We start from the raw sequence: 26,538 nt of genomic DNA, 5'->3' as shown, positions 1-26,538 counted from the left end.
GCGCAAAGCAGCTGTGCTTTCCTTTAAAAATAGCGAAATGAAGGTCAACAGGACGGCACCGGCCATCTCTAGTTATTTTCTACTACATAACGCACATTACGTTAGAAATGCGATGCCCGCACAGTCTGAGCTGGACTTGCCTCACGTAATATCCATACGTGAATGGATGAGCGCATCACAATGTGACGAAAAGAAAATACTATCTACATTGTTTCCACTTCAGCGAGGGCCGGGCCGCAGCTTTCATTGGTCTGTGTGTCCTGACGTCAGGGAGGAGGCCGGGCGTGTCGGTTTGATTGACGTCGTGTGCTCTGGTAGTCTGCTGCGGGACCGGGACAGACAGCTGAGGGGGGTCTGAATGTCCAACCGGGACGATCGGCGGACTACCGCGAAGTCGCACGCGCCATCCACAGGTAAGTCACTGCTCGTGATCATATCCGAAACGTGGATGTTGGGAATTCATTCATCAACTGGCACTATAAATGGGAGACAAAGACACTTAGCTGTGTGTGTGTGTTTGAGGTACAGCAGTGGAGTTTGACAGAAGAAGGAGAGGTTCGTCCCCTCTGCTTGTCAGAACAAGCTCCACTCCGACACGTAACAGCTCGCTGTGGGCGCTTACTGTGAACCCGGACGCGTCCTTTCCTCCCCCCTTTACTCCTGCCTATCGTGACGAGGAATACATGGGATGGGTTGTAGTCGTAAGTGTGCTTACGCCACAATGGCTCGGATGGGTAACAAAAAAATGGCCGCACGTGTGGCGAGATGGTTGAGCGCACGGTTGTCCGGTCAGCCAAAGCGGCTCAGGCGTTTGGCACGGGATGTGGCACACTTGTTCGAGCGCGCGGATCCGTGCGCCAGATCCGTGCGCCGATTCCAGGAAGATAAGAGGAAAGAGCTGCGGGTTGTTGCGCTGACAGGATGAGAAGGCTGGAACACGCGTACGTCCCAGTGTGACTGACTGCAACATCCACCAGCAAAGGAGGGTGGGCTCAAGGAAAGGACAGAGAGCGAGAAAGATAGATTTTTTACTCTGTCATCAGACCAAATTAAAACTCTTTTATTTCTTTTATTTTGTTGACTAGACAAAAACTTTACCAGCGAGCATCAGCACACTGAGCTAAAGCTGAATGAAAACACAGCAGACCCTTGGCTTGGCACAAACTGGCCAACCAGAGGTACAGCTAGACGACTGCATTGATTTTTATTTTCTGTCCTCCACTGGAAATGAATGAGTGCACCATCCCATAATAATCTCCTTACATGATGTCAGAACCACTTTATACTGCCACTTAATCGAAACATAAAACCAGGGAGACTTCCTTGCTCAGAGGAACACAGCACAGGGTCACTGGGCAAGCTTTATAAGCAGTTTAGCATCGTGCACGTGACGGGGGAAGCCCATGCACATACACAACATCACTGTGGATCTGTCCAGAGGTGCTATACAGGCTATGCAGACCCCTGAGAGGAATAGATGTATCTTGTTGCATCTTATTAACAGGCGCTTATGGGTGTTTCTCTGTTCATGTCAATGATCTAATCAGATTTAGTGACTCTCTTAGTGTAAACAAAAGGAGGAAAGAAAGGAGACTGAGTTAGTTAAGCACATCAGAGCAAGTCTGTAGTGGCTGCTGGGGATGTCCTTTAAGACTTCTGAGTCATGATTCAGGATGACCTTTATTGTTCTGCTGAAGTAAGACTTCTCAGCCCAGCTATGCATTTCCCCCTTGTGTCATCTCGGAGTTAAACATATGCCCCCGGTCAGTGAGCCATGCTGAACCCCAAATCCAACCCTCCGAAGCTTCGTCGTTTCTATTATTAATTATCATGTGTGGGAGATAGGAGGGAGGGTAGAGACATAGAGCAATGGACTGGGGAAAGTGGAATGACTCAGGCCTCCCAGCTATGAACAACACATGTATGAGAAAGCTGTTATCTACATAATAATCCCTCCCTGCCCTCCACCAGGCTGCACCTCCCTGTTGTTAACGTGTAACTGACACCATAGTAACTGTTATCATGAGCAAACGGCATCTCTGCGAACACCAAACTAAGCCTCAAGTGCAAAGGAACATTATTTTGAAAAGAACCTTGTGTCAGAATCGCTGCCAGGCAAATGTCTGGCAGTTTTTGCTGCAGCCTATACTGCTGATTCACCAGATTTTATCCATCACAGAGGCCTTAAAGAAGCATGCCACTACAAACCAGCAATAAAACAAGCTGTTTGCCAAAAAAGACGGCCTGGTTTTACATGTCTTTCTTGCTCAAATTGGTAAATAAAAGGTTGAATCTCCTTTACAAACTCCACAAAAACTGAGTGATGAAAATAGGGAAGATGATAGAATAAATATCTAAGATCAACAGCTTCCTCTTTTTTTCTTTCTGGAAGCTTATTTGCATTGAGATGATGTAAGGCCATCGTTAGCGCATACCAGATCAAAGTCTCGGTCCATTTCCTGGAGGAGGCTCAGCTAGCAGGATACTGCAGGCTGTAGTTTTAGACAGAGGCTAAATCTGATTGCAGTATTTGGCAAAAAATAATTTTAAAAATCCAAATATGAAATAAGACAAAATCCTTCATTTTCCCATCTCTTCTCGCCTTTTTACCACCCCACACCGCTCATCAGGTTTCTCATCTTTAAACTTTTGCTGTCATTTTTAAGCACTGTTGCATCACCTCTTCCCACTCCATCCCCTCCCTCTCTCTTCCTTAACACTAACGATCACTAGCAGGAGGCTGGGAACGCGGAAAGGCTGCAAAGATGCAGGCATGGCCATGTGGCGGGTTAGATTATGTCAGGAGGGTACTCGTTATTAAGATGATGCGCGCTGGGCGCTGAGAGTTTCTGACGAGCTGTGTAATTATATCCTCCCAAGCTGTGAGGCAAAGCGCAGACATCCCACCAGCTGGAACCTCACCAGAGAGGAAATTGAGGTCATTTCTTGGTGATGTGTGGAAATCGCTCCAGTGCAGAAATTTATTGCCTTGAAAATGGTGGTGATTTGAGCATCAGGTGATGAGCAGAGGTAAGCGTGAATCAGCACAAGGATGGAGCGGTTTGCTCATCGTAGAGGTGGATCGGGAGAAACTGAGGTGGCTTAATCAACATCCTGCAGCTGCAGTCATAAAATGATGACTGTTTGGGAAACATGGTTATGGTTAAAAAAATTAAGCATACACTGATCTGCTAAGATAGCCATCTTAGGGGGTCGCAGTGTAATCCTCTTATTGAGCAGCTGGAGTGACCTACATAGGGTTTGTCTGGAGGCAGAAGGTGATGGGTGAGAGGCACGACAGCATGGATGGCTATGTGATTGGAGTTGTTGCATGAATAGCCAGTTATTACACACTCATGTACATTTTCAAATACACACTGTTCTTATGAGTCTGCCACTGCAGCTCAAGGTTAAAGGAAGTTTACAAATTGCCCTGTAAACTTCCCCTGGAACCAGCCAGTGAAGTGACATCTTGACCTGAAGGCAGGACAGAGCTCACTGGCCTCTTTTGTGATTCTCAAGTCACTGAGAGGAACTAAGAGTGACGGCTGCTCTCAGAGCCCAGTTCTCCGCAGAGCCTGGGGCACAGGAGGATACAGAATAGGGGTGGACAGAATATACAAACATCAGCTGAATAGTTCTCATGGGATGGATGCCTTATGGGGCAGGTTCTGAGTGTGCATTTGTGCTTCACAATCCCAAGGGGCGTAGCACTGTTCACCGTAGACTATAAACTTGCAAAATGTGCTCACTCCCACACAGCAGGTCTCGGGTAGAGTTCAGATTTCCTGCTAGTGTGACCAGAACTGGAGGAATTAAAACCACACATCCCGCTGATGTTCGCCTGCGCCTTTAATAGCATGCATATGCACATGCACACGCACGCATGTTTACATGAGTGAAGCGGCAGTGATGTTTTGTACAAGAACAAACCCTCTGATCCTCTCCATAATCCCTCTTCCATGAGCCGTCCATCATCTGAGTGCTTGGCAACGGGGAGGAACTCGGAGGGCTCGTTCTTTCATACGGACCAGCCAATGGCAGCCAGGAATGCAAATCACCATTTTCTGTGATTTTCCGTCCTGAGAGTTGGAAAAGAGGATCAGACTGCAGAGGTGTTGAGACATCAGAGGAGTTCTGAGCACAGGACATGCTGAGTGAAAAGGGGAAATTATGGTTCAGCGGGGTTAGCGTGTTGGCAGTCCTTCTACCTGTAGAGAGCGTCTGTTTTTAGATGGGGGTAGTGTCAAAAATAAGTTGTATAACCAGTCTGTGGGCTACTCTTGCTTGTGCTGTTGTTGACCCTAGCTAGCCAAAGAGAAGAGTAAAGTTATAACATACAAAGAGCTGAAGTGCACCAAAGAAAAGTGTCCACTGGCAGCCACTGTCTGTACTTTTCATGCTGTATTTGTGATTTTTTGAATGTTTTTTGTTTTTGTTTTTTATATTTCTCCCATTTTTATGAACTCTGATGTCACACACTTCCCTGTTGCAGTCCACTATTCAACCAATCAGCATTCACCCGATGCACAGCATCATCCAACTCAAGCAATGTTTAGTTGGGATTTTGAACAACTGCACAGAAACATGTTTACATTGCTCAAAACCCCTCGCCATAGGGCCAGTGCAGGCAAATGAAGTCTGGCAATTCATCTCTACCAATTCTGCCAATGAAAGTGGTCAAATATCCAGCCAGAATGAATTCAGAAGCTTGTTGATGGCTACAAAAGGAGCATTAAACCAAATATTAATAGTAGTGTATGTATATATATTCGAGCCTGACTTTAGGCCCTGTTTGGATTAGAGAAAAACCAAAATAAATCCAAACATGTGCAGCCAATTCTTCTTGTTTTTGCTTAAAAGTCATTAAAGATGTATTCGTACAAACAATACACCTCATTAAAAAAAAACAGTTTAAAGAAATCATCAAAAGCCTGAATTTATCATGATATTCACGCCCATGATGAGTGTGTGTGAACTTCTGACTGCAACATATGCAAACAGACACATTTGTGGAACCATAAATTCAACATAAGACAGATCAACCTGGTCACTGAGGAGCTTTGTGCAGAAAAAATAAGCTAAGCAAATATCCATCAGATTTTTATGGACCTTTAATTACAATTACGTTCCTGTGCTTATAGCTAGACAAGGTTATTTGGTAGGTTCTTGAAAAAGTGAAAGGGCGTTCAGCAACCACTCTTCTCTGTTCTCCCTCTAGACTCTCATGTTTTCTCTCTCCTCCTCTGAACTTCCCAAGACTTGAGAGGCTTTCCCCACAACCTTGTCTAATCTTTAAAGGATTGTTCTTTCTTTTTTTCTTCAAGACTCCTAATGTGCCTTTTATCTGGTCCTTATTGTCATGCTCTAAATCTCTCTCCTGCTCGGCTCGTCTGACATTCTCTCACTCCCTTTTACACACTCCTCGAAGGGCCAGATTGTGACCCTTGCTGTTTTTTTCTTTCTTCCCATCTAATGGTTTAGTTTTTAGGGGGACAGATATAATATTAATACAGATAGTGCATTCACTAAGGCCCTGTATGGATGTGTATATGAAATGGTGAGTGCTAAATAACTACCAGTCCAACTAACCATGAAGACTCTACTGCTTTGTGTTTCTACTCTGTGTTGCAGACAATCCTGGAAGTACTGTGAACAGTAGCGCTCGATCTGCTTTGATCAGCATTATTTCACAACGGCTCCTTTGCATTTTCTTCTGCATAATATTAAACAAATAAAAGGTTTTTATACTGACCAACATATACCAATACTGAAATACCTGGAAAGGTCCGATATCAGCCAAATGATATATCATAGGGCTCTGTCTCTTTGCTCCTCCCTCCTCATTTGGCCCCTTCGATTGGTCCATCTTGGCTCCCTGCCCCTCGATGCGGATGATTAGGCGAGGAACTGCCTAGTGACTTTGCCTCTATTAACATTCTTCCAGGGGATATCTTTCACTTCCAGTGAGCGTGCAGAACCTGATTTTAATCTGTGTTGTATAATGAACTGACCCCTGTACTCTCCCTCTTGTAATAGTAGGTGACCAGTTAGCTCTGGTACGACTGGGTGAAAAAATACTGCCACAGAAATAAGAGATAACTGCTAACAAGTGATGGGTGGAGGTTCCTCTGTGTTGTCATCGCCTTTTTGTTAATTTTCTGTAGAGTGATTTTGCAGGAGGGTACTTGTTACCTAGGGAGCGGCTTAAGACCAAGATGTACCTGCGATGTGTGTGTTAGGGGAGTATATAAAAGAAGATTACTTTCTTGATTTGAGAGGTCTTCCAGATCATTTCTCATAATAAATAAGCAGACATAACTTGCAACTTTTATTAGACTATTGAAAGCCTTGACTGCTTGAGGTGAGAAAAATAAAGGGAACGTGAAAAAGGCTGAATGCAGTGATCATGTAGCTATCAGTTATATGGAATAACAGCATTTCAAAGCAGGTTTTTCTTCTTTATGCTGGCTTGCATTTTGTAACGGTCCATTTCACAATGGCTCTTAAGGGCAGCGTGAATGTGTTTAACTCTGCCAGACTTTGCAGTTTTATTAGACACAATTAAATATCGTACAGCGGGGCAGGGCATGTTGCTGGAAGGAGCAGTGCTTTCTGCCTGCATTCACAGTTTAGACAGAAAAGAAAAAGAAGCGAGGATGTGGTGTTTGAAATGGCTTTTATGTGGCTGATGCAAAAATCCTCTTTGTGTGTGTATAAAGCTAATTCTGACTACTTAGACCTGAAGGTTCATTCTTGACAAGGAAAACAGGATAAAACATTTTCCTTCATATATGAAAGTCATCAGCAGACTTAAAACGCCCATGTTCTGAATACCTCATGTGCTTAGAGAGTCCTTCAAAGTAGGTGGGAATGTAGGATATAAGACAAAAACAGGGTTTGTACAATTCTAACAAGTTAATATGGTATGATCAACTTCATTCTTCAACACAGCCTGAACTCTCTTATCCTTTTTGTATTTTCTTTAAGTAGTCTTCAGGAATAGTTCTTCAAGCTTCTTGAAGGACATTCAAAACTCTTTTTTGGATGTTTGGATCTTCTCTGGCTGCTTTTTCTTTTGTTCTATAACAAGATGATCCCACACTGCTTCAATAATGCTATGGTTCACACCTTGCAGAGCTCGATCCATGACTGACAGTGTACCATTGTGTGTTTTTCTATCCTTGTATGCTTTTACGGTTTAGGAACATTGTCATGCTGAAACGTAAGCTGTTGCCAATGTGACTCTTTCCAGATGGTTTGTATGGTGGTTCAAAATCTGCCAGTACTTTCTGTTTCATAAGTTGATCAATTTTGGTAATATTCCCAATAGTACTGGTTAAAATGCAGCCCAAAACCATGGTAGAGTCTGCACCATGCACCATGTTTTACAGATGGCTGCAGACACTCACTGTTGTGTCTTTCTCTTGACCTGCTTCGTACCTATTGATGAAGGTTTGAACCATAAATTTCCCAATTGGAGTCCCTCCACCATCAGACCTGTTCCCACTGATTTTCAGTCCAGTTCTTGTTTAATTTGGCATACCTCAGCATTTTCTCCACGTTTCCCCTCTTTAAGAATGGCTCCTTGACAGCCATGCTTCCACTGAGACTGTCTTTACTGTATTTTCATCTGTTTCTTAAGGACATGACTTTCAGATACTGTTTATCTTCTTTAAATTGTTTTGTTAGGTCTGCCCCCTTTTTCCCATAGATTCGATTAAAAAAATGTGAGCAAATTATGTGTTTTTGCGACAGGCTACTAGTAACAAAGTCCTCAAAGATACAATTTAAAACTGAGAAATGCACAGCTTTAGTAACACTCCATCTTTTCTGTACAGTTTCTTTCTTAAATATCAACTGTGCTGGATAAACAGTGAAAGAATGACTGTATCTGCATTACAGTGTTCAACAGCACGCTGAGACAGAAAAATCTGTAATACGACACCTCAGATGCTGGCAAACCTCTGCATGAGACTCAGACAGGTTTGCAAGTCAAAATGAGAAGAGAGGTTTACTGGGTGTGAATGCATACCGCTTCGTCATTACTTTCAGAGAATAGTGGCCATTTCCCATACAATGCCAGCTGATGATGCGGGCATCGTTGAATAGCTAAAGACATTAAATTGTCAGGGATTTCTGTCAAAAGGCATCCCACGAGAGGAAGGGATGACATAGACAGATACAAGTAATAATTCACAGGGAGACTAGAGTTATTAGGTGGGACTGGTAAGCACGACTGTGTATCTGAATCCTCAAGTGAGTTTATGTGAGGAATGATGAAAACTGGCGAGCAGCAAAGCAAACAGGACTGAATATTCATGGCTCATATGGATGATCCTCACAAACTTTCACACATCTCCCACCCTTCCCCTGTCTTTTCAGGTCTTCACAGTTGACTGATGAGCAGCCAGTAGGACTGGGCTTGGGCTACACCGACTGGCATAGGTAAACACAACTTTCTCAACCCACCGGAGATGTTGAAATGTGTTTTTTTTCTTGCATGCTGACATGATTTTGTTGGTTCGCTGGGAGACCTGCCAGCCAGAACTGTGTTGGTCCGGAAATCTTTACTTTTAAAGATTTACTTTTGAATAAGTAAGGAAGCAGCTGGTTTTCTTTTAAGTGTGTGTGTTTGTGCTTGTGTACCCGTGTGGATTTCACTTTTGACAGCACTTCCTCTGTACTTGAAAGGGCCATGCTGATGTTAAACTAAAAGCGTGGGATTAAAGCATCAGTTTTATATAACCAAACTCTGTATATATTTATTTAGCGTCCCCAAATCTTACCTGACTGTGACTGGCAGAAAGTACAGCTTTTGCATTACTGGCTATTATTAGATGTCATTGTATTTTCGATAGAATACGCAAAAGCTTCTCTCTCTCTCTTCGCCTTTTAAAGTACCAGCATGCATTCTTTTATATATACACAAATTTTCTCATTTCTGAATAATAGAACAATTGCTTTAATAATTTATAGCACAGTCTTGCTTTGCTCATTACAGATCTGGCGCTTGTGGATCAGTTGTTTGTTTGTTTTTTAAGTCTGTGCAGACTTCCCAGGGTGCTTTCTTATGGCACGGTGCTTTAGTTCTTCTCATGCAGCTGCTCTGCCTAAGTTAAATTCTGTGTGAAGTCGGCAGTCGCTGCCTTACTTTCTAAAGGCGAGCAATTAGATCGACGTTTTAGAGAAAAAACCTTGCGTGTGCGATCAGCTGTGTCTAGTGCCTGTAGTTCAGTTGGAGAAATGTGCTGTGACACTGCACTGATGGCCAAAGAGAAAATCTCTTGCTTCCCTCTGCACTCAGTCGTTGCCAGTGTGTTGCAGTGCGTCGCTAAAGGCCATTTCAGCCCTTGCCAAGCACAGCTATGTAGCATACTTCAGCCCTGTGGACATGTTTGAACACCAGATATGGCGAAAGAGGGAGAGAGAGATTCTGTAATCCAGTGCTTTCGTGGCAGGATTAAAATCCCGCGTCCTGAGTTGGGGGAGGGGTTGACTGGTATTGCTGAGGATGGGGTGGAGGGAGAGGCGGGGTGGATTAAAGCCTACAGATTTGCTTCTTGCACAGCTGTGACGCTCTGGGAGGAGCCTGATGGGGGGCAGTGGGAGGAGCTTGTTCTAGATTATTCTCATTTTTGCTTCCATGACTTTGGTCTTGATACAGAAATGGAGATTTGAATCTCAGGTTAAATCACAGCATATCCTTCGCGTCTTATAGAGCGCCATGGTTGCACTAATTCAGGGGGTCTCAAGCTGACTGTTGTTTCTTGCATAGCTGTAAAAATTGAAATGTCTGTCATTAGTTAGCCAGTCCAGCACCTGCTCACTTAGTGCTCCTTTACATGGTGACCAAAGCACATCGTCACATGTGTTATACAAGCGCAATTGACCTGCTTGTAGCTGCTTTCTGCAATCCAGTTAAGTACTCTTGATGACAGCAGTGCAGAGTTGGCTAGCTGCCATACTTTACAGTAGTGTCACTGCTGACATGATATTATAAGTTGTGTGGTTCTTGTGTGGTTGATGCTAATCTTTTACGTAACGTCATGCTAGAGCTAAACGCACCAGAGCATTCAGCCAATGTTTGCTCCCTGTCATCATAATGGTAAATGGTAAATGGCCTGCATTTGTATAGCGCTTTTCTAGTCCATAGGACCCCAAAGCGCTTTACACTACATTCAGTCATTCACCCATTCACACACGCATTCACACACTGGCGATAGCAAGCTACATTGTAGCCACAGCTGTCCTGGGGCGCACTGACAGAGGCGAGGCTGCCGGACACAGGCGCCACCGGGCCCTCTGACCACCATCATAACATCTAAGTCACATTTGTATACACAATGTATTTATTGTGATTATACTTTTTATGTTATTATTCATAGAGTAATGGCCCATAGGCTGGCCTCCTACAAAAATGGTCTAATTGGACTGTGCTGACATGGTCAGGCAGCTGTTTGTCTCTTTGTTTGTCTCTAAACCAAGTCGTAATCAGATGACAGACTAGGGGAGAACTTCCAAAATATGGAGTCAATAATGTGTTTGGTATCACATCTGCTAATGCTAGCACTGCTTAACCAGCAAGATTCCTTGTGATATTAAATGGAATGCTAATTTTGCCTGATAAAAAAATAGGCTTTATCAAGTACTTACTGAAGAAAAGGAAGAGCCAATACTTTAAAGCAGGGGTAAGCAATGGATTTTTCCAAGGGGCCACATGAGGAACTGGGACTGTTGTTGGGGGCCGCACCACTAAGGTGAACTGAATTCTGGTCAGTTCCTAATTTTATCCCTATATAAGCTTATCAACTGCCCTTTAGTATTCACTTTAAAGCATGTAATTTAAACATGTGAGCTGTACTGAACTTTATGATTATGAGCTTTTATTTAGCTCTTAGCAACTTTATGCCGCATAGCCTCAAAGAGTTCTTAGTAAGTATAGCAACATAACTTGCCTTTTATTTCCAAGAGAGCCTTGCTGTGATGTGTTAAAGCATTCTTTGTGAAATGTTACTTATTATCCTCAATATAAATCAGGACAGACAGGGTCAAACGGTTATTAAGATAATATTTCTGTTAAGAAACAGTCATGCAGCCAGCAGCTTGTGCAGACGTACTTAGGCAAAAGGCAGAAACAAGAAAAACTGCAGTCCAAAAAAATGTGCATAATCCTGTCAGCACCTCGAGTCTACTCATTTAATGAGATGTAAGGTGGTGAGAGGCACATTCATTTTAGGGGGGGAAGCAAAAAATTAAAGAGAAAAAGCTCCCGTTGGGCTGAGGAAGAATCAAAGAGTTGGACGACCACTGAGGGAATTCGTGCGAGCACAGTGTGCACAAACAGAGTTTCTGGCTTTGAGCAGAATAAGTGTGAATGGGAGCAAGAAGGAGGACAAGAATGGGAATGTAGGGTCAGGCCCTCTTTAGTAGCACTTATGTAAGATTACTTACATAATGACACATTCAACTAGTGTGTGTGAGTGTGTGTGCCTTTGTCTAGACAAGAGGGTTAACTTGACTTTGGGTGGGGTCAGGGATACAAGAGGAGGGGTACTCAAGCAGGCCTGGTAAAGGAGGATCGTGGGATTATGTGTGTGTGTGTGTTTATGTGTGTTATCAAAAGAGGCGGGGGTGGTAGTATGAGAAGGTATTAAAGTCAGAGTACAGGGAGGGAACTAGCAGGCACTGAATGCATGTCCACATCTGTGAGTGCTATCCAGCTTTCTGCCTCTCTCCGTCTCATTTCACGCCTGTCTTTGCAAACTCGTCCAACCATCAGCCTCTTTTCCTTTCTCTTTTTAAAAAAATATCTTCCTTCAGCTTTCCTACTTCTCTTCACTCCCCTATCATTCCTCGTCTCTTAAAATCCTCTGATATTAATCCCATTCTACTGTCGCTGTCTTTGTGTCTCTTCTCTCATTATTCGCCCTCAATCCCCTCTGTCTCTCTTGCTCCTATCTCCCCTTTCTGCATTTTTTTTTTTGAAGTGTGGAGGGTCAGCAGTGCCAGAAAAGACAAGACAGAAGACATATTGGCAGAGCTACTGGTGGTTTACTCGTGGTTAGCCTTAGCATACTTGTGGCAACAGAGAGGAAGAGCTTGGCGATGGTCACAGCAATGGAGGATTCCTGTCCCAATGGGGCACAGGAAGAGGAGGAGGTGAGACCCCTGGGACAGCATGCCATGGAGGGGCCCCCGGCTGTACGATCCACCCAGGGAGCAGAAACATCTGGAGGTGAGGACAGTAGGAGGAAGAAGGGAGCTTTCAAATATTAGGATGAATAGTGGGATATTGTTATCTTTCATTTAAGATGGAAGGCTTTAGATGGGTAACTCCAGTGGTTTCTTCAGCTTCATGTGGAAAGTCTTTAGAGCGACAGTTCCCAACATTTATATCCCCACAGTTGTGTCAGATTTGCTTGAGTCCCCTGTGATGGATACCAAGCAATGAATAAATAAAGCCTTGTCCACACAGGACAGCAGTTTGTTAATGTGTGTTTAATGCAGCTAATGATTGGTCGCTACCAGACAGGCTAGGTAACATTAATGTATTTACTATTCTGTCATACGTCAATCAACAGTATCCAGTGCTGTGATTGATTTATCAGTGGGCCAATATCATCATCATTTATAAATGAAGATTTAAAAAAATAAGTAAGTAACAAATACAAAAACTGTGAGCGATGAGGTTGCGCAGTTTGCCCACGAGAGAGCACTCTGCAACTTTCCTGTTGACAGCACATATTTGAAAACCACAACAACCAGTCTATCGGAGCAGATTCAGGCAGAGGGTAAAAAGTAAATAATAACTGCACACAACAAGTGTTTCATATGTCTGAAAGAAGAAAAAATTTTGCCCGATATATACAAAAAAAGTTGAATTTAAAAAAAAAACAGGTTCTATTTTAAACCAGTGCTAGTTTAGATGAAGAATATGTTTTTATAACTAAGGGGACTGAATTTCAGTAGATAAGACAATTTTTAGCATTAGAAATTTTTCCATTTCTAATGCTATTTGAACGTTTATCCAAATCTTTTAGCAGTTATCTGTTACAACCAATAATTTCTCACTCCTTATTAATTCATTTTAGAACTACTTTATTTGACTTTTATTCTGTTCTACTTTGATTAATACATGAATTTGAACCTAAATTAGCCAGTTTTACCTGCAGCTATAAGTTTCAGTGAATTTTTTAAATCCTTTGTCCGTTCTAGCTAACCTTTAGCTAGCTAACCTTTAGCTAGCTAACCTTTAGCTAGCTAACCTTTAGCTAGCTAAAACCTGCTAATAATGTTTAACACACATCAGTTTATTCAGTTCTCTTTTCAACAGTTTATCAAGTAAAAGCCAACTGATTCAGTCATTTATATTATGTATTACTTTAAGTTAGCATTTCAGATATCCTTGATTCTTTCCTAAGCAGTTTAAACATGCTCTCAGTCCTCCCAGTTAGCGCCTTGGTGTTACAGCTAACACAGGATAAGCAAGTGTAATTATGTTTAAAGTAGTTTAGGTAAACAGCAGTATTTCAGCCTACCTTTGGGATCCAGTCGAGCGGTTAAGAAGCGCTGCTTTACAGCAGCTTTAGCTGTGAGAGTCCCAGGAACTGCACTGCACTTCTGAAAAAAGAAAAAAACACCCTCAGATATATTTTGTTATGGATGATGTGTCAGTGGAGTTGCTTCTCTGACAGTCATCTCAGAAGCTAAAAAATAAAAAATAAATAATGATACCATGTTTAATACAAGTTGCGAGGTTTTTTCTTTCTCTTGGGATTTCATTCCTTTAAAAACAGAGCAGTGATCTCTGCATCAGCATTCAGTGCACATCATGCTCGTAGGTGTGCATACCGATGCAGTGGTTAGATGTTGCAGACAAAAGTGCCACGGAGGGAGAAATTACAAGGAGGTAAAAGAGAGTGATTCATTATATGTGAATAAATCATCTGGAAAAAAACAACTGTTTGGTGCTGTAATCTCTTAGCATTAACAACTCCTTCAGGCCACAGCATTTGGATCTCTGTGTCATATTTCAAAAGATTATGTAGACTTTAGTTTGAAGGCTTTAGTTCATTTCCCAACTTTTACCGGACAGAAATTTTAACAGGTAATATGCACAGAAGCGTGGACGAGTAAGGGTTCCTGTTGTCGGGGATGTAGTAAGTAGGTAAAGGTCAATGAAGACGACACCGGGATATACAAAAGGTTTCAGCTGTGTGTTATTCTGTGTATGCTTGAGGTTTTCACTCCGGATATGTTCATGTTTTGCAGTAAACGTAGCTTTATTTATTGCATACAAGTCAAAAGTTAGTTGTGCCATGGTAGTGTTAAGTTTCCATATTCGTCTTGTCTGTGTGTGTCTGTGTTTGTGTGTAGATGCCTTTTCCCGAAATGACCGTTGCCCTGTGGAAGATCTGTGTGTGGTTCCCCAAGAAGAAATAAATTATTGTGTCCATATGTCCGTACTGAGTCTTAGATTGTGCTGTTGTGCCTTAAATACACAAAGCTTCATTGATATACAGGTTTGATTGTCTGCAGTGCTGTTTTTAACCTTCTTCCCCCCTATTTGTCCTTCTTAAAGAGGCTCATAAATATTTAAGGTCTGTTTTGCACCGAGCCTGTTGTTTATGCAGTCTCCCTGCGCTCCTGTGGTTATCAGACGCTGTAGAGCTCGAGTTGAACCGTGACTGTTTCAGTACAGCAAACCAGAGAAAGCAGAATTTAAACAGTGATTAAACTGAGATCTAAATCACAGAGAGGCATTCATTTGGATAGAAATGAGCAACCAGAAGGAAACGTGTGTTACACAAGAGATGCTACTTTTTTCGGTAATATTTTACAACTCTCCCACATGGTGTGATGCTGCAATTTATCTTGGTTAAAATGCATTCCAAACTTTTAATGCTTATGCCTCTTTTACATAAGGAAAAGCTGATTAAACATTTTTAAAGTGCATGTCAGCAGAGCTGCGCTGTGGTCAAGTGGTAAAGGGTCATATCGCATTTGTATAAATGTCCTGAGCGGCTCCTCAGTCCAATACGACTTCGATTCCTTTCTTTCTCTATTTTTCATCTTTTTGTTACTGTTTCTTTTAAATAAAAGCTAAATGTCCAATATTTTTTAATAGGTATACATGCCAGATTGCAAAACCTACCAAAAATATAATATATAGACGTCAGCATTTCATAATCTGTATTTTCAAAGCAGCGATTTGGTATGGGGCACTTTATTCTAAAGAGGGGGCTGAAGTCATAGACTATAGCTTGACTTGATGACATGGAACATGTCTCAGGGTTTAAGAGTAATAATGGGTTAGTGAAGCAAAACGCAGAGTGAAATCATAGAGTGAATCAACTGTATACAAGTGCTGACCGGACATAGTTATTACCCACATAGGTGTAAAATGACACACACATACACATACATTTCCAGGGATTTAAATGGCTAAAATGTGCTTAGATTGGCTTTAAGACACTGGCATTAGGGCGTTCAGCTAGCTGATACCTACAGTCCACACCTCTCCCTGTCTCTGTTTATGTTAACAGCATAGAGGCTGACTGCATCTGAATCCAGGAGCCTTTAGTTGAATGTTTAGGGCCTTGAGGGAATCTGGAAAAAAAAGCACTTTGAAGCTTTAAAGTTAAGCTTTTTTAAAGTGAATATACACAACTGTGCACACTCTGTGCAGACCAGGCTTAATATTCTGGGGTGCTTGTCTGTGTATACAAAGTATGTGTATCCAAAACTCTCCCAGAGAACAATACATGATGTCTGTCGGCCAAATCAGCTCTTGACTGACAGCGCTGACTCAGGGTAAGACTGGCTGCCTTGACTCAAAGACCATTTGCCAGCTGTGTTGTGACATTTGGGTGAAAGCTGGCCCAGACAATACTTACTGTAACATGTTTCAAGCCCAACTCGTGACTTTTGGGCCACATCTGGCACACACTGCACTTACCATATTGGACCATCTTATGCTGTCTAGGCCACACATCATTTTCAGTGCTGTAATTAGTACCAAAAGCATCTCAGATTAGATCCAGATGTTATCCTGGCTGTGGAGTTTAAACTGAGTGAAAGCATGCCCGTTCACTGCATCTGAAACATTTGGGTCTTCTTTTGCACTGGAGTGTGAGCAGATCTCTTTTTGCTGTTGCTTTGCCTTCAACAGTGTCATGGATGTTTACACTCTGAATGACTTTCAGGCCTGGCTAACTTGGCTTTTCTCTTTTTCTCTCTGTCTCTGTTTCTCTGGATCTTTGTGTCTCGTCCCATCCGTCCAGCCATGCAGCAGGTGTTGGATAATGTGGGTGAGCTGCCCACCTCTGCCGGAGCCAAAGACATCGACCTGCTCTTCCTGCGCGGCATCATGGAAAGTCCCATTGTACGCTCCTTGGCTAAGGTAGCACACACACATAGCTCAGGGCAAGCAGCAGGGAGCAGACAAACCACTAGCCAGCTTCAAACTCCCCCACATGTTGCTCTCAGCAATGCTTTGCTTGCTCTGGCTGAGGCGTTGAAGTACAGTAAGGCTTTGATTAACACACAGTGCTATGTGCATCAGACCTAATGCATAATGACGTAAGAAAATTGTGCAGCTTTGCATTTCTGTGCCTTTTTTATTGACAGTGCATGCACCTACGAACACGCCTTCACTGCTGTTTGAAGTCTAGTGTGCAGTGAGTTCAGTTTAACCACAGCTGTAGCTCCTCCATACAGGGTCTTGTCATGTTGTGCTTTTTCAAATGCTCCCTGTAGAGCACCATATCATATCTACAATCACGGCTACTGAGCAAGTCTCACTTTCTGTCATTCACTCTTTGCACATCCAAATAAATACCAACAAAACCAGGAAGGTTATGAAAGGCAACCGCCATCTTTCCACTTTTCCTGAGCTTCTTTGTCTCACCCAGGCTCAAGAGCAGCTGGAGGAAGTGAAGCTGGAAGCGGTGCAGGACAATAACGTCGAGCTGGTGACAGAGATCCTGGGCGACATCAACAACCTCAAGGTTAAAGACGACAGCGCGGCTGAGTTGTCTCGAATCCTCCAGGAGCCGCACTTCCAGGTGAGCCAGAGCAAGAGCGAGCACAGTTAGGTAGGCTAGAACAGACGCCGTTAACACAAGCACTGGTTATTAACTTAGCTTATGAGGTAATATGTGGCAACCCAAAACACTATGATAAACCAGATGCTGTTTTACAGCACTGTACTTATAATGTTATGTCATAATCAATACATAAATTCTGGTGTTGCTGCTCTCTGTTGGCAGCAATAAAACTTTCACTGTCTCTTAAAAGCAAAGCGAATATTGACTCTGAATCTGGGAACAGTGTCTCCCTGTGGGCCTCATGAGGAATAAGACTTGTGTTTTATCTAAAGCGCTCTTGTTTAAATAGGTCTTAAAAATTGTATCCTATCATATTGGTTTTGGCTTTGCTGACTCTTCTGCTTCATTGCTAAATGTCCTCTTATGGCTTCTCTCTATTCTATATTTCTTCATTTAGCTGTTATGTATTGACCCTCCATACGTTTGTTGAGTGGCACATTGTATGTTTTCATCCTCTTTTCTATTTCTACATCAACATTCATTTCTTGATGCTCCCTGAGAAAAAGTGGTTAGCTTGAAAAGAATACAGCTTTTTAAATGCAATCATTTCAAATAATTATTGAATTTATATATTTCCAAGTGATGCACACTTTTTTCCACCTTATTCTACTTTTTATTATTAGCAGTAGTTGTTGTAATGTTACTGCACGTTTGTGAAATGGGGACTGCTTTTCATCTGAACAGTATGTCGTACTCTAAATGTTACAACACTAGCTACAGTGGCACAGATCAGATGTTTTGGAGCCTGCGCTCATGCATCAGTAGAACACTAACCTCTGTGCCTGAACTTAGCAGGGGCTTTATGCAGGCAGGGCCAATAGGAGGTAGATTTCTGAGCCGAGCGAAGCCCCTGCACCAATCAGAGCTCTTTGTGCCTTTAGCTGAAAGATAAGACTCTGTTGACCTACTGAGCAATAGAGATACGGAGGGCGGAGGGGGGAAAGCAGGCTAGGTGGGAAAAGGAAAACAGATATTACATCACAAACTGAGTGTTTGATTTTACAGACTTTTTGTATTTTTCACCAGTGAGCGGTTGGTGGTGATTTGGAACCAGTAATAATATATGGGGAAAAAGCAACTTGAATGAAAGCTGTTGGAGGGATACTCACGAATCAGACATTAAGTGATTAGATTTGGGTGGTTATCCATATTTGGGATTTTATCCATTAGATGATTGCTTTTTAAGCCGCACCTAAATTATTAATATGCTAGTTGGCTGTTTGGAGGTATAACTGTCCCGTTTCACTGTTATAACGTCTGCCAACAGAGCTTTTCTATTCACTTGAAACATCAAGTCACAGTTTTGTTAATATTACTGTGAGGAAGACTAAATTTCCAATGTGGTCACAAGTGACATTTACAATAAAACTACTGAGGGAATGGAACTCAGTAATGTATCGACTTTACTTTTGTGAAAGTGTAATTGTGCTTCTTCCTCTACAATAAGATGTAGTTAAGCCTTAGCACTCGCCTACCCTCTCCTTTTTTTTCCCTTTCTCTCAGTCTCTTTTAGAGGCTCATGACATGGTAGCCTCAAAATGCTACGAAGCCCCGCCTCCGACTGAGACAGCCAATGACGCAGCGGTGAACAGCGCTCTTATGCAGGCCGATGCCGTGCGCATGATTGGCATTCGAAAGAAGGCCGGGGAGCCACTGGTGAGAGGAGACTGCACGCTGACTGAATGTGTTTGCATGAGTGTGCCACATTATTTATCCATGGGGTGGCTGTAGCTCAGGTGGCAGAGCAGGTCAGCCACTAATCAGAATGTCGGTGGTTCGATCCCAGGCTGCACCCTGGCTGCATGCCAAATATCCTTGGGCAAGATACTAACCCCGTGTTTGCCTACTGGTGGTGGTCAGAGGGCCCGGTGGCGCCTGTGTCCGGCAGCCTCGCCTCTGTCAGTGCGCCCCAGGGCAGCTGTGGCTACAATGTAGCTTGCTATCGCCAGTGTGTGAATGGGTGAATGACTGAATGTAGTGTAAAGCGCTTTGGGGTCCTATGGACTAGAAAAGCGCTATACAAATGCAGGCCATTTACCATATTTGTTTTATAATTCCATTTAAAATGCTCCAAAAGCTGCCAACACTACAAACATGGTCGATAGGTTACTAAAATTAACAGGGGTGAGGCTTAGCACAAACCCCAAGAATCAGACGAACCCTCCCTCGAGCCAGCACCTGGTGACAGTGGGAAGAAAAAACTCCCTTTTAAGAGGAAGAAACCTCTGGCAGAGGCTCCAGGCGCAGGGAGGGGGTGAGTGTGAGTGCGCAGGAATCAGAGGTAATAAAACATCCCTCTTCTTCCTCTCAGGGTGTGACATTTCGTGTGGAGAAAGACGACTTGGTGATCGCGAGAATCCTTCACGGAGGCATGATTGACAGACAGGGTCTGCTCCACGTGGGCGACATCATTAAGGAAGTAAACGGGAAAGACGTTGGCAATAATCCCACTGAGCTCCAGGAGATGCTCAAAGACTGCAGCGGAGGGATCACCTTGAAAATACTCCCGAGCTACAGAGACGCTCCTGCTCCTCCACAGGTGAGCACGTACAAGCACAGGCATGCACTCTCCTGCTTATGTAACCGGTGGCAGATGTTGGGTGGTGGCACCATCCTGACGATATGTCCTACGGCCTTCCCACAATCCCTCGCGCAGGAATTTGAACTCTGGGAGTCCTATTAATAACACTCCAGATGCTATCTAGGTCACACTAGCAGTTTCTGTGTCATGCACGCACTCCAAATACACGCACATGTGTTTGGAGTAATTTCATGCTCTCTGACATGCAGAGTACAGTAGTGTGTGACGCTGTTGTACAGTTCCCGTCAGCCACGCTCCAGTAATGTCTTCTGTGTAAAAAAAAACAAAAAAAAACACACACATATATATATATACCTTGAATCTTGGAACACATAAACCTGGAAATGCTTATAAACTGAATGAAGGGCAGTAAAAGTGAATGAGACGTAATGCAAAATCACTTCCTGCTCTGTGGCTCAGAGCGCGCTGCACAGTATATTTCACTGGCTTGTTTTATTGCTTCCTCTGGCTGCTTGTTTAATCTAATGCTCTGGCCAAAGCACTTACCCTTTCTAGCAAAAGCCCATGCAGCGTGTTGACGCAGCATGAAGAGCTGTGTCGGCTGCGGCTGTGGGAAACGGGCCGTAATGGGTGTGAAAGAGCTGCCGTCACCATGCCGACGTGTGAGAAGCCATGCTGAGTTAAAGCTGCTTTGTCTTTCTTGTTGCTTTGTGAACGACCATCTTCCTCTTCAATCCTAATTTAAGCGCTTCAGGAGCTCACACCTGTTCCTCTGTTCCTCACAGGTATATGTCCGGCCATACTTTGACTATGATCCCGCCAATGACAGCTTGATCCCCTGTCGGGAGGCAGGTATGGCCTTCAAGAAAGGTGATATTCTTCAGATTGTAAACAGAGAAGATCCCAACTGGTGGCAGGTGAGCCTTCCTTCACAGACTGTCTTTGACCGAACTTTAAACTTTCAATTTTCTAAATTTAACTTTGAACTGATCCACGCCAGGCATGTCACGTAGTGGGTGGTGCCACGGGTCTGATCCCCAGTCAGTTCTTGGAGGAGAAGAGGAAAGCTTTTGTTCCCAGAGACTTGGATGGATCAGGTGAGTACCCTACCTGTACTTCTTGGCAGTGATGCCAGACCTTTGTGTAAACACTCTGTGAAAGATTCCTGAGCTAAAACTCACCCAAGTTCTTAATGTTTCTCTTAAGCCGAGGCTGTTTTTGAAGGGATGGAGTGGCCTGTGAACTGGTTTACTGCCAGACCTCTATCACTTGTAAAGCTTTTAGCTGATTGATGGCAAAAAAAATAAAAAAAATAATGGGTAGTTAGTATTTTCAGTGCATGCCTGCCCCCGTCTGGCCAAATGCTGTAACAGCAAAGATATAAACGTGCATATTTGTCTTGCAGGAATTCTTTGTGGCACCTTGGCTGGAAAAAAGAAGAAGAAGATGATGTATCTAACAGCCAAGAACGCAGGTCAGAATATTCTTCATGGTCTAGATGTTTGGTTAATGTCTTCATTGTCTTTCTCTACAAGTGGCTAACAGCTTTGAAATGTCTTTGAACAGAGTTCGATAGACATGAACTGCAGATCTATGAGGAAGTGGCAAAGGTTCCTGCTTTCCAGAGGAAGACGCTGGTTCTGATAGGTGCCCAAGGAGTGGGCCGACGCAGCCTCAAGAACCGATTGATGGTCCTCCATCCCACGCGTTTTGGCACCACTATACCATGTATGCCACACTTGGGTTTCTAACCGCTTTTCTCAAATTTTGCTACAACAGTGCAACATTTACCTGATTCATGTCTTCTGTCAGACACCTCACGGAGACCCCGTGATGAGGAGCTAGGCGGCAACTCCTACCACTTTACCTCAAGGACAGAGATGGAGGCTGATGTGAAGGCCGGCCGCTTCCTGGAGCACGGCGAGTACGACGGCAACCTGTACGGCACAAAGATTGATAGCATTCACGAGGTGGTCGCAATGGGACGCACCTGCATCCTGGATGTCAACCCGCAGGTATGAGAGGGGTCCAAAGCGAGCGAATGTCAGTGGCAGGGTTATTTTCATGCAGTGAAGGGTGGCTTTGACATGCAGCATTTACTCACTGTGTTTGACCTTTAGTGAGAACATTGGAGAGTTTTATTAGGTGAAGTTTGGACCAGCGGGACTTTGTTTCAGTTGAGTTTGCATTGTTTCAGAAAGTTTACTTTCAGTTGAGTTTTTATTAGTTCCACTTTTAGGTTTAGTCTTTTTAATTAATCTAATATTGGTGGATGTTTGTCAGGGGAAAAGTTCAGAAATGACATCATATATCAGAGTCATGTAGACTTGCCAAGTCTTAGTGCACCAAAGCCTTATGAGACAGTGTGGTTTTCAATTGCAATTTCAGATCTACTTTTAAACTATAATAACCTTGTGTTAAAGGATTTGAAAAAATATGCTACTCAAAAGCACTTAAAGGAACACATTAATCAGTATAGCAGTATAGCATCAAGTCAATTAAACTTCTATGATATTGATCTGATCAGTTAAGTAGCAGAGGCGGTATTTAATGTTTCTTGATTGTTTTTTCACTAGTTTTCCATTTAGCTAAGGCCAGTCTCACTACTGTTATTATGAGGTGATACTTGGGCCCCATAGAGGTTGGACAAAAGGTCTAACTCCTCCAAGATGGCACATCAACTCATGCCACTACCAGAAGGTTTGCTGTGTCTCCCAGCATTGTCTCAAAAGCAGTCGGGCAGTTACTCTAGGAGAGCTGGTGAGGCCTGAGAAAGGTCCTTAACCCGTCAACCATTAGTCAGTAGGATCGGTATCAGCCCCTTTGTGCAAGAAGGATGAGCACTGCTGAAGCTACAAAATTACCTGCAGTAGGACACTGATGTGACTATGTTTGACCATACAATCAGAAACAGACTTCATGAGGATGGTCTAAGGACGCCTAAGCGTCTTGTGGTCTCTATATTCACTGCCCTGACCATGGAGTCTGATTGGCGTTACCTGTAGAATACCAGAATTGGCAGGTCCACCACTGCCATTAGTTATCAGGATGAAATCCTTGGACCCATTGCCAGACCCTAGGCTGATGCGGTGGGTCCTGGGTTCCTCCTGGTGCACGAGAATGCCCGGCCTAATCTATCCAACTTCCCCAGGGCCAGGTCCCTGTTCCAGATCTAGGAGGAGACCCCCAAGGACACCAGCCAGTCTCTCATAAAAAGCATGTCCCAACATTGTGAGGCATGCATACAAACTATTGCTGCAATGAAAGTTTGCCAAAATGTGTCATTTTTTTCACTTTGATTTGTGGGGTGTCTTTGAATTCAGACCTCTGTAGGTTGACAATTATTATTTCAAATAATGTGGCATCCTTTCATTCCTAACACATTACCTGGTCCGTGTAAGTATAGTATAATGAAAACATCTTTGTCTCTCTTCAGGCTCTGAAGGTACTGAAAACAGCAGAGTTCATGCCTTATGTGGTGTTCATTGGAGCACCAGATTTTGATACTCTTAAGGCCATGCACAAAGCTGTGGTGGATGCAGGCCTCACAACTAAGCAGCTCACGGTAGGTTAACAACACCCATGCGTAACAATGGGATGAAGTAAACACACACAAACAACCATGCTCTCTCTCACACACACACACGCATACATAGTGATATGCTTGCATTATCTGTCACTGTTTTTTGACATTTGAGCCCTCACTTACATATCATGGGGATAACTGTGCAATATTTTATGTCAACTGTAGTCAGTCACAAAAACTATGACTGATTCACTGAGATAAAAGACACACTAAAGACATTTGAAAAAAAGGTGTGGTGGTAACTGGTGGCCAGTTTGCCTCTCATTGTTTAAGATTTTGTTCTCCCTCTGGTTTAATGTTTTTAACACTTTTAAGATTAAATCACCCTCATATGCTTTCTATGTGGGCCTTACTAAAAATAGACTGAGGGATAGGGTGGCTAAATATAAGTATGCCGATTTGAATGACCCTGTGGCCAAAACACTGCCTGGAAGCAGATCATGTTACTTGCTGGTCAAACAAAATCCTTCTAAAAGTACCTTAAATTACATACAGTCGTGGTGAAAATAAAGTACACCGTCTATCATCTCTATCATTGTGCATATCAGAACAAAAAAATCTGAGATGAACAACAGCATACAACATATTATGCTATGTTCTTAAAGCCAAAATGCAGAAGCGTCATGTTAAAAGTGACATAAACCCCTTGATTTAGTAGAAGCACCTTTAGCAGCAATAACTTGAAGTATGACTTCAGTAGTCTCGCACATCGTTGAGGAGGAATTTTGCTCTACTCTTCTTTACGACGTTGTTTGAACTCATTTGTTCTCGGAAGCTCCCACCAAACCATTTGAATCAATCTGAGGTCTAACATTTTGACTGGCCCATTGCAGCAACTTGATTCTTTTCTTTTTCAGTCATTCTGTTGTAGATTTGCTGCTTTGTTTGGGATCATTGTCCTGTTGCATGACCCAAGTTTTAGCTGTTGGACAGATAGCTTTATATGTGGCTCTAGTGGAGTTTGGTATACAGAGGAGTTCATGGTCAACTCCATGACTGCAAGCTGCTCGTTTCCTCTGGCTGCATATCATCACGCCTCAAACACAGTGCTTGGCAGTTGATATGAAAGTGTTTGTACTGATGTGCTGTGTTTGGTTGCTGTGTGTTATGGCCAAACGTCTCCACGTTGTTTTCATCTGTCCAAAGGACATTTTTCCAGATGTTTTGTGGTTTGTTCAGATGCAACTTTTTAAACTTAAGCATTGCTGCCATTTTCTTTCTAGAGAGAAGAGCATTTCTCCTGGAAACCCTTCTAAACGAGTTCGTTTTTTCCCTAATTGAATCATCATGAACTTTCACATTTATCGTGCTGAGGCCTGTAACCGGTCTGACCTTGAGGTGAATGTGTTTGGAAGTTCATTCCTGGGAAGACTGGCAACTGTCATGAATGCTTTCCACTCGAATGCTCCAGACCAGCAAGCTGGCAAAGGTTCTGCCTTTATGGAGGTCCTTACATTTGTTGATCATCAGTTAATCAGGCGATTTTGAATTGATTGACAGCACCTGGCCTCTTTTAGCAGCACCATATCAGCTGCACATTGCTGCTAATACGGAAGAAGTAAGGGTGTAGTTTTTGTCTTTGTCGTACTGTTTCTGCATTTTTGGCTTAGTTTTTGTAAGACACAGTCTGTTGTGTTATATTTTGTTCTTCTGTTCTTGAAAGACCAGGTTATTTTTTACTGTAACCTGAAAGGTAAAACCTTAGAATTGACAGAGGGTCTACTTTCTTTTTACCATGACTATAAATATCCATACACTCATCATTTGTCCACCTGTCCTGGTCTTCACTTTTATGTGCTGGACACTGACACTCATGCATACAACTTGGATTTATCCCCAGAACTGACCCGTCCTTCATGTTTCTGCAGGATGTGGATCTGAGGAAAACGGTGGATGAGAGCGCCCGCATCCAGAGGGCTTACTGCCACTACTTTGACCTGACCATCATTAACGACAACCTGGATAAGGCCTTCGAGACGTTACAGGCAGCCGTGGACAAACTGTGCAGTGAACCCCAGTGGGTCCCAGTGAACTGGGTATACTGAGGACTAGCACCACTCGTTACACTGTCCAGTCTACGTGGGCCTCAGTGACCCACCAACATGTATGCGTGTATGTGTGCGTGTGCTTGTGATCACAAAGGCCAAAGAAGACGAAGGGCAGAGATACTACTGCAAGTAATCAATGAAATCTCATCGCTCTTTCTCCTCTCGGGCCTGCAACTTTTTTCTACTCGAAACTCAAAGGGAAAGAGTGCTTATTTATTTTATAACTTTTTATGAAAGATCTTTCTATTCAGTGTGGGATTACGGTGAGAATGAAACAAACCAACCATGAGAAAAAAGAAAGAAAGTCGTGTCACATGCTCGGGCCATACTTTTTTGCATTAATTTATTGTTGTAGTGTCGCTTTGTAGTCGTTTTCCTTCATTTTTAAATACTTCTATCAGTCTTCCCTCGCTGACACGGAGGATTCACGGTCGCCACCCGAACTCCAAAACAAAGACGAGGACAAGGCGATCGATGACAAGAACTTGAAGCCGTCATTGTCCAAGAAATCTCACGGTGTGGCACATGTTGAACATCATTGCTCTGTTTTCTTTTCACCTTCATTTACTTGAATCCTTAATGTTATTTTTTTTAATGTCGTCGGCCCCAAAATCCTCAATCGGTTTTCTCCATGAGCGAGGGGCTAAAAAGCTCATCCGGTATATAAAAGAAAAACAATGTTATGACGTACTTTTTAAAAGATCAAACACCATGTCTGTTCATTTTCTCTAGTTTTGTTTTGTTTTTGCTATTTTTTTTTAATCAGCGTGATGATTAGTAGAGTGTAGCATTCAATCGTTTGCTTCTATCGTCTGTTTGTCTGCAGTATGAGTGTCACAGTGTCACTGGCCATCATCTTTACCTGCTACAATGTGTTAATGTTTTATTTTTTGTGAACGTGGCTCAAACCCACTCGCTCCTTAATGATCCTCATCTTCAGTGTTGCGGTTATGCCAAAGCCCTTGTGATCATGCTCTGAATCAAATATTAAATTCACAGTTCTTAAATCAGATACAGAATTGAGAAAAACCTGAAATCTGTCCTGGACTTCGTGACTTCAGGATAAAATGAGTATTAAATCACTTTAGGTGGATATTCGTTGCAATGTACAGTGAATACCATTTCAAAATGCTGAGGGTATTCTGTGACAGCCCTGCTGCCTGTTCAAGTGTTTCCACATCAACCTCATGTCTTCTTTTTACATTTTTATCAGCAAACTTGTGATGAATAAAATTTGATAAACCTCATAAA

The 26,538-nt window shown here is 42.9% G+C and overlaps 1 protein-coding gene and 1 long non-coding RNA gene across 7 annotated transcripts; one reads left to right on the top strand and one right to left on the bottom strand.

Annotated features, from left to right (window-relative positions):
* Window positions 1-255: 255 nt before the first annotated feature.
* Window positions 256-26,538, top strand: pals2b (protein associated with LIN7 2, MAGUK p55 family member b). 6 transcript variants are annotated; one of them, XM_026156055.2, is made up of 14 exons: window positions 256-413; window positions 8,386-8,448; window positions 11,991-12,238; window positions 16,287-16,387; window positions 16,917-17,069; window positions 18,615-18,767; window positions 19,423-19,650; window positions 20,439-20,570; window positions 20,654-20,750; window positions 21,059-21,127; window positions 21,220-21,381; window positions 21,466-21,668; window positions 23,090-23,218; window positions 25,108-26,538. In XM_026156055.2, exons 3-14 carry the CDS (start codon window positions 12,109-12,111, stop codon window positions 25,282-25,284), a joined length of 1,734 nt encoding a protein of 577 aa, XP_026011840.1. In that variant the 5' UTR covers window positions 256-413; window positions 8,386-8,448; window positions 11,991-12,108; the 3' UTR covers window positions 25,285-26,538. The 6 variants fall into 6 exon arrangements, with proteins under 6 accessions (XP_026011840.1, XP_080152195.1, XP_080152194.1 ...); XM_080296067.1 differs by having other exon boundaries at window positions 277-413; window positions 16,287-16,405; XM_080296069.1 differs by lacking the exon at window positions 11,991-12,238 and having other exon boundaries at window positions 271-413.
* On the bottom strand, window positions 12,035-13,872 carry LOC145423487 (uncharacterized). Its single transcript, XR_013904548.1, has 3 exons — window positions 13,738-13,872; window positions 13,542-13,623; window positions 12,035-12,232 (listed from the first exon to the last, which is right to left on the bottom strand). It is a non-coding gene; the product is annotated as an uncharacterized LOC145423487 (long non-coding RNA).

The sequence above is a fragment of the Astatotilapia calliptera genome, chromosome 22 (assembly GCF_964374335.1).
Source record: "Astatotilapia calliptera chromosome 22, fAstCal68.1, whole genome shotgun sequence".
Taxonomy (NCBI): domain Eukaryota; kingdom Metazoa; phylum Chordata; class Actinopteri; order Cichliformes; family Cichlidae; genus Astatotilapia; species Astatotilapia calliptera.
This window is presented reverse-complemented; position numbering and strand designations above follow the sequence as displayed.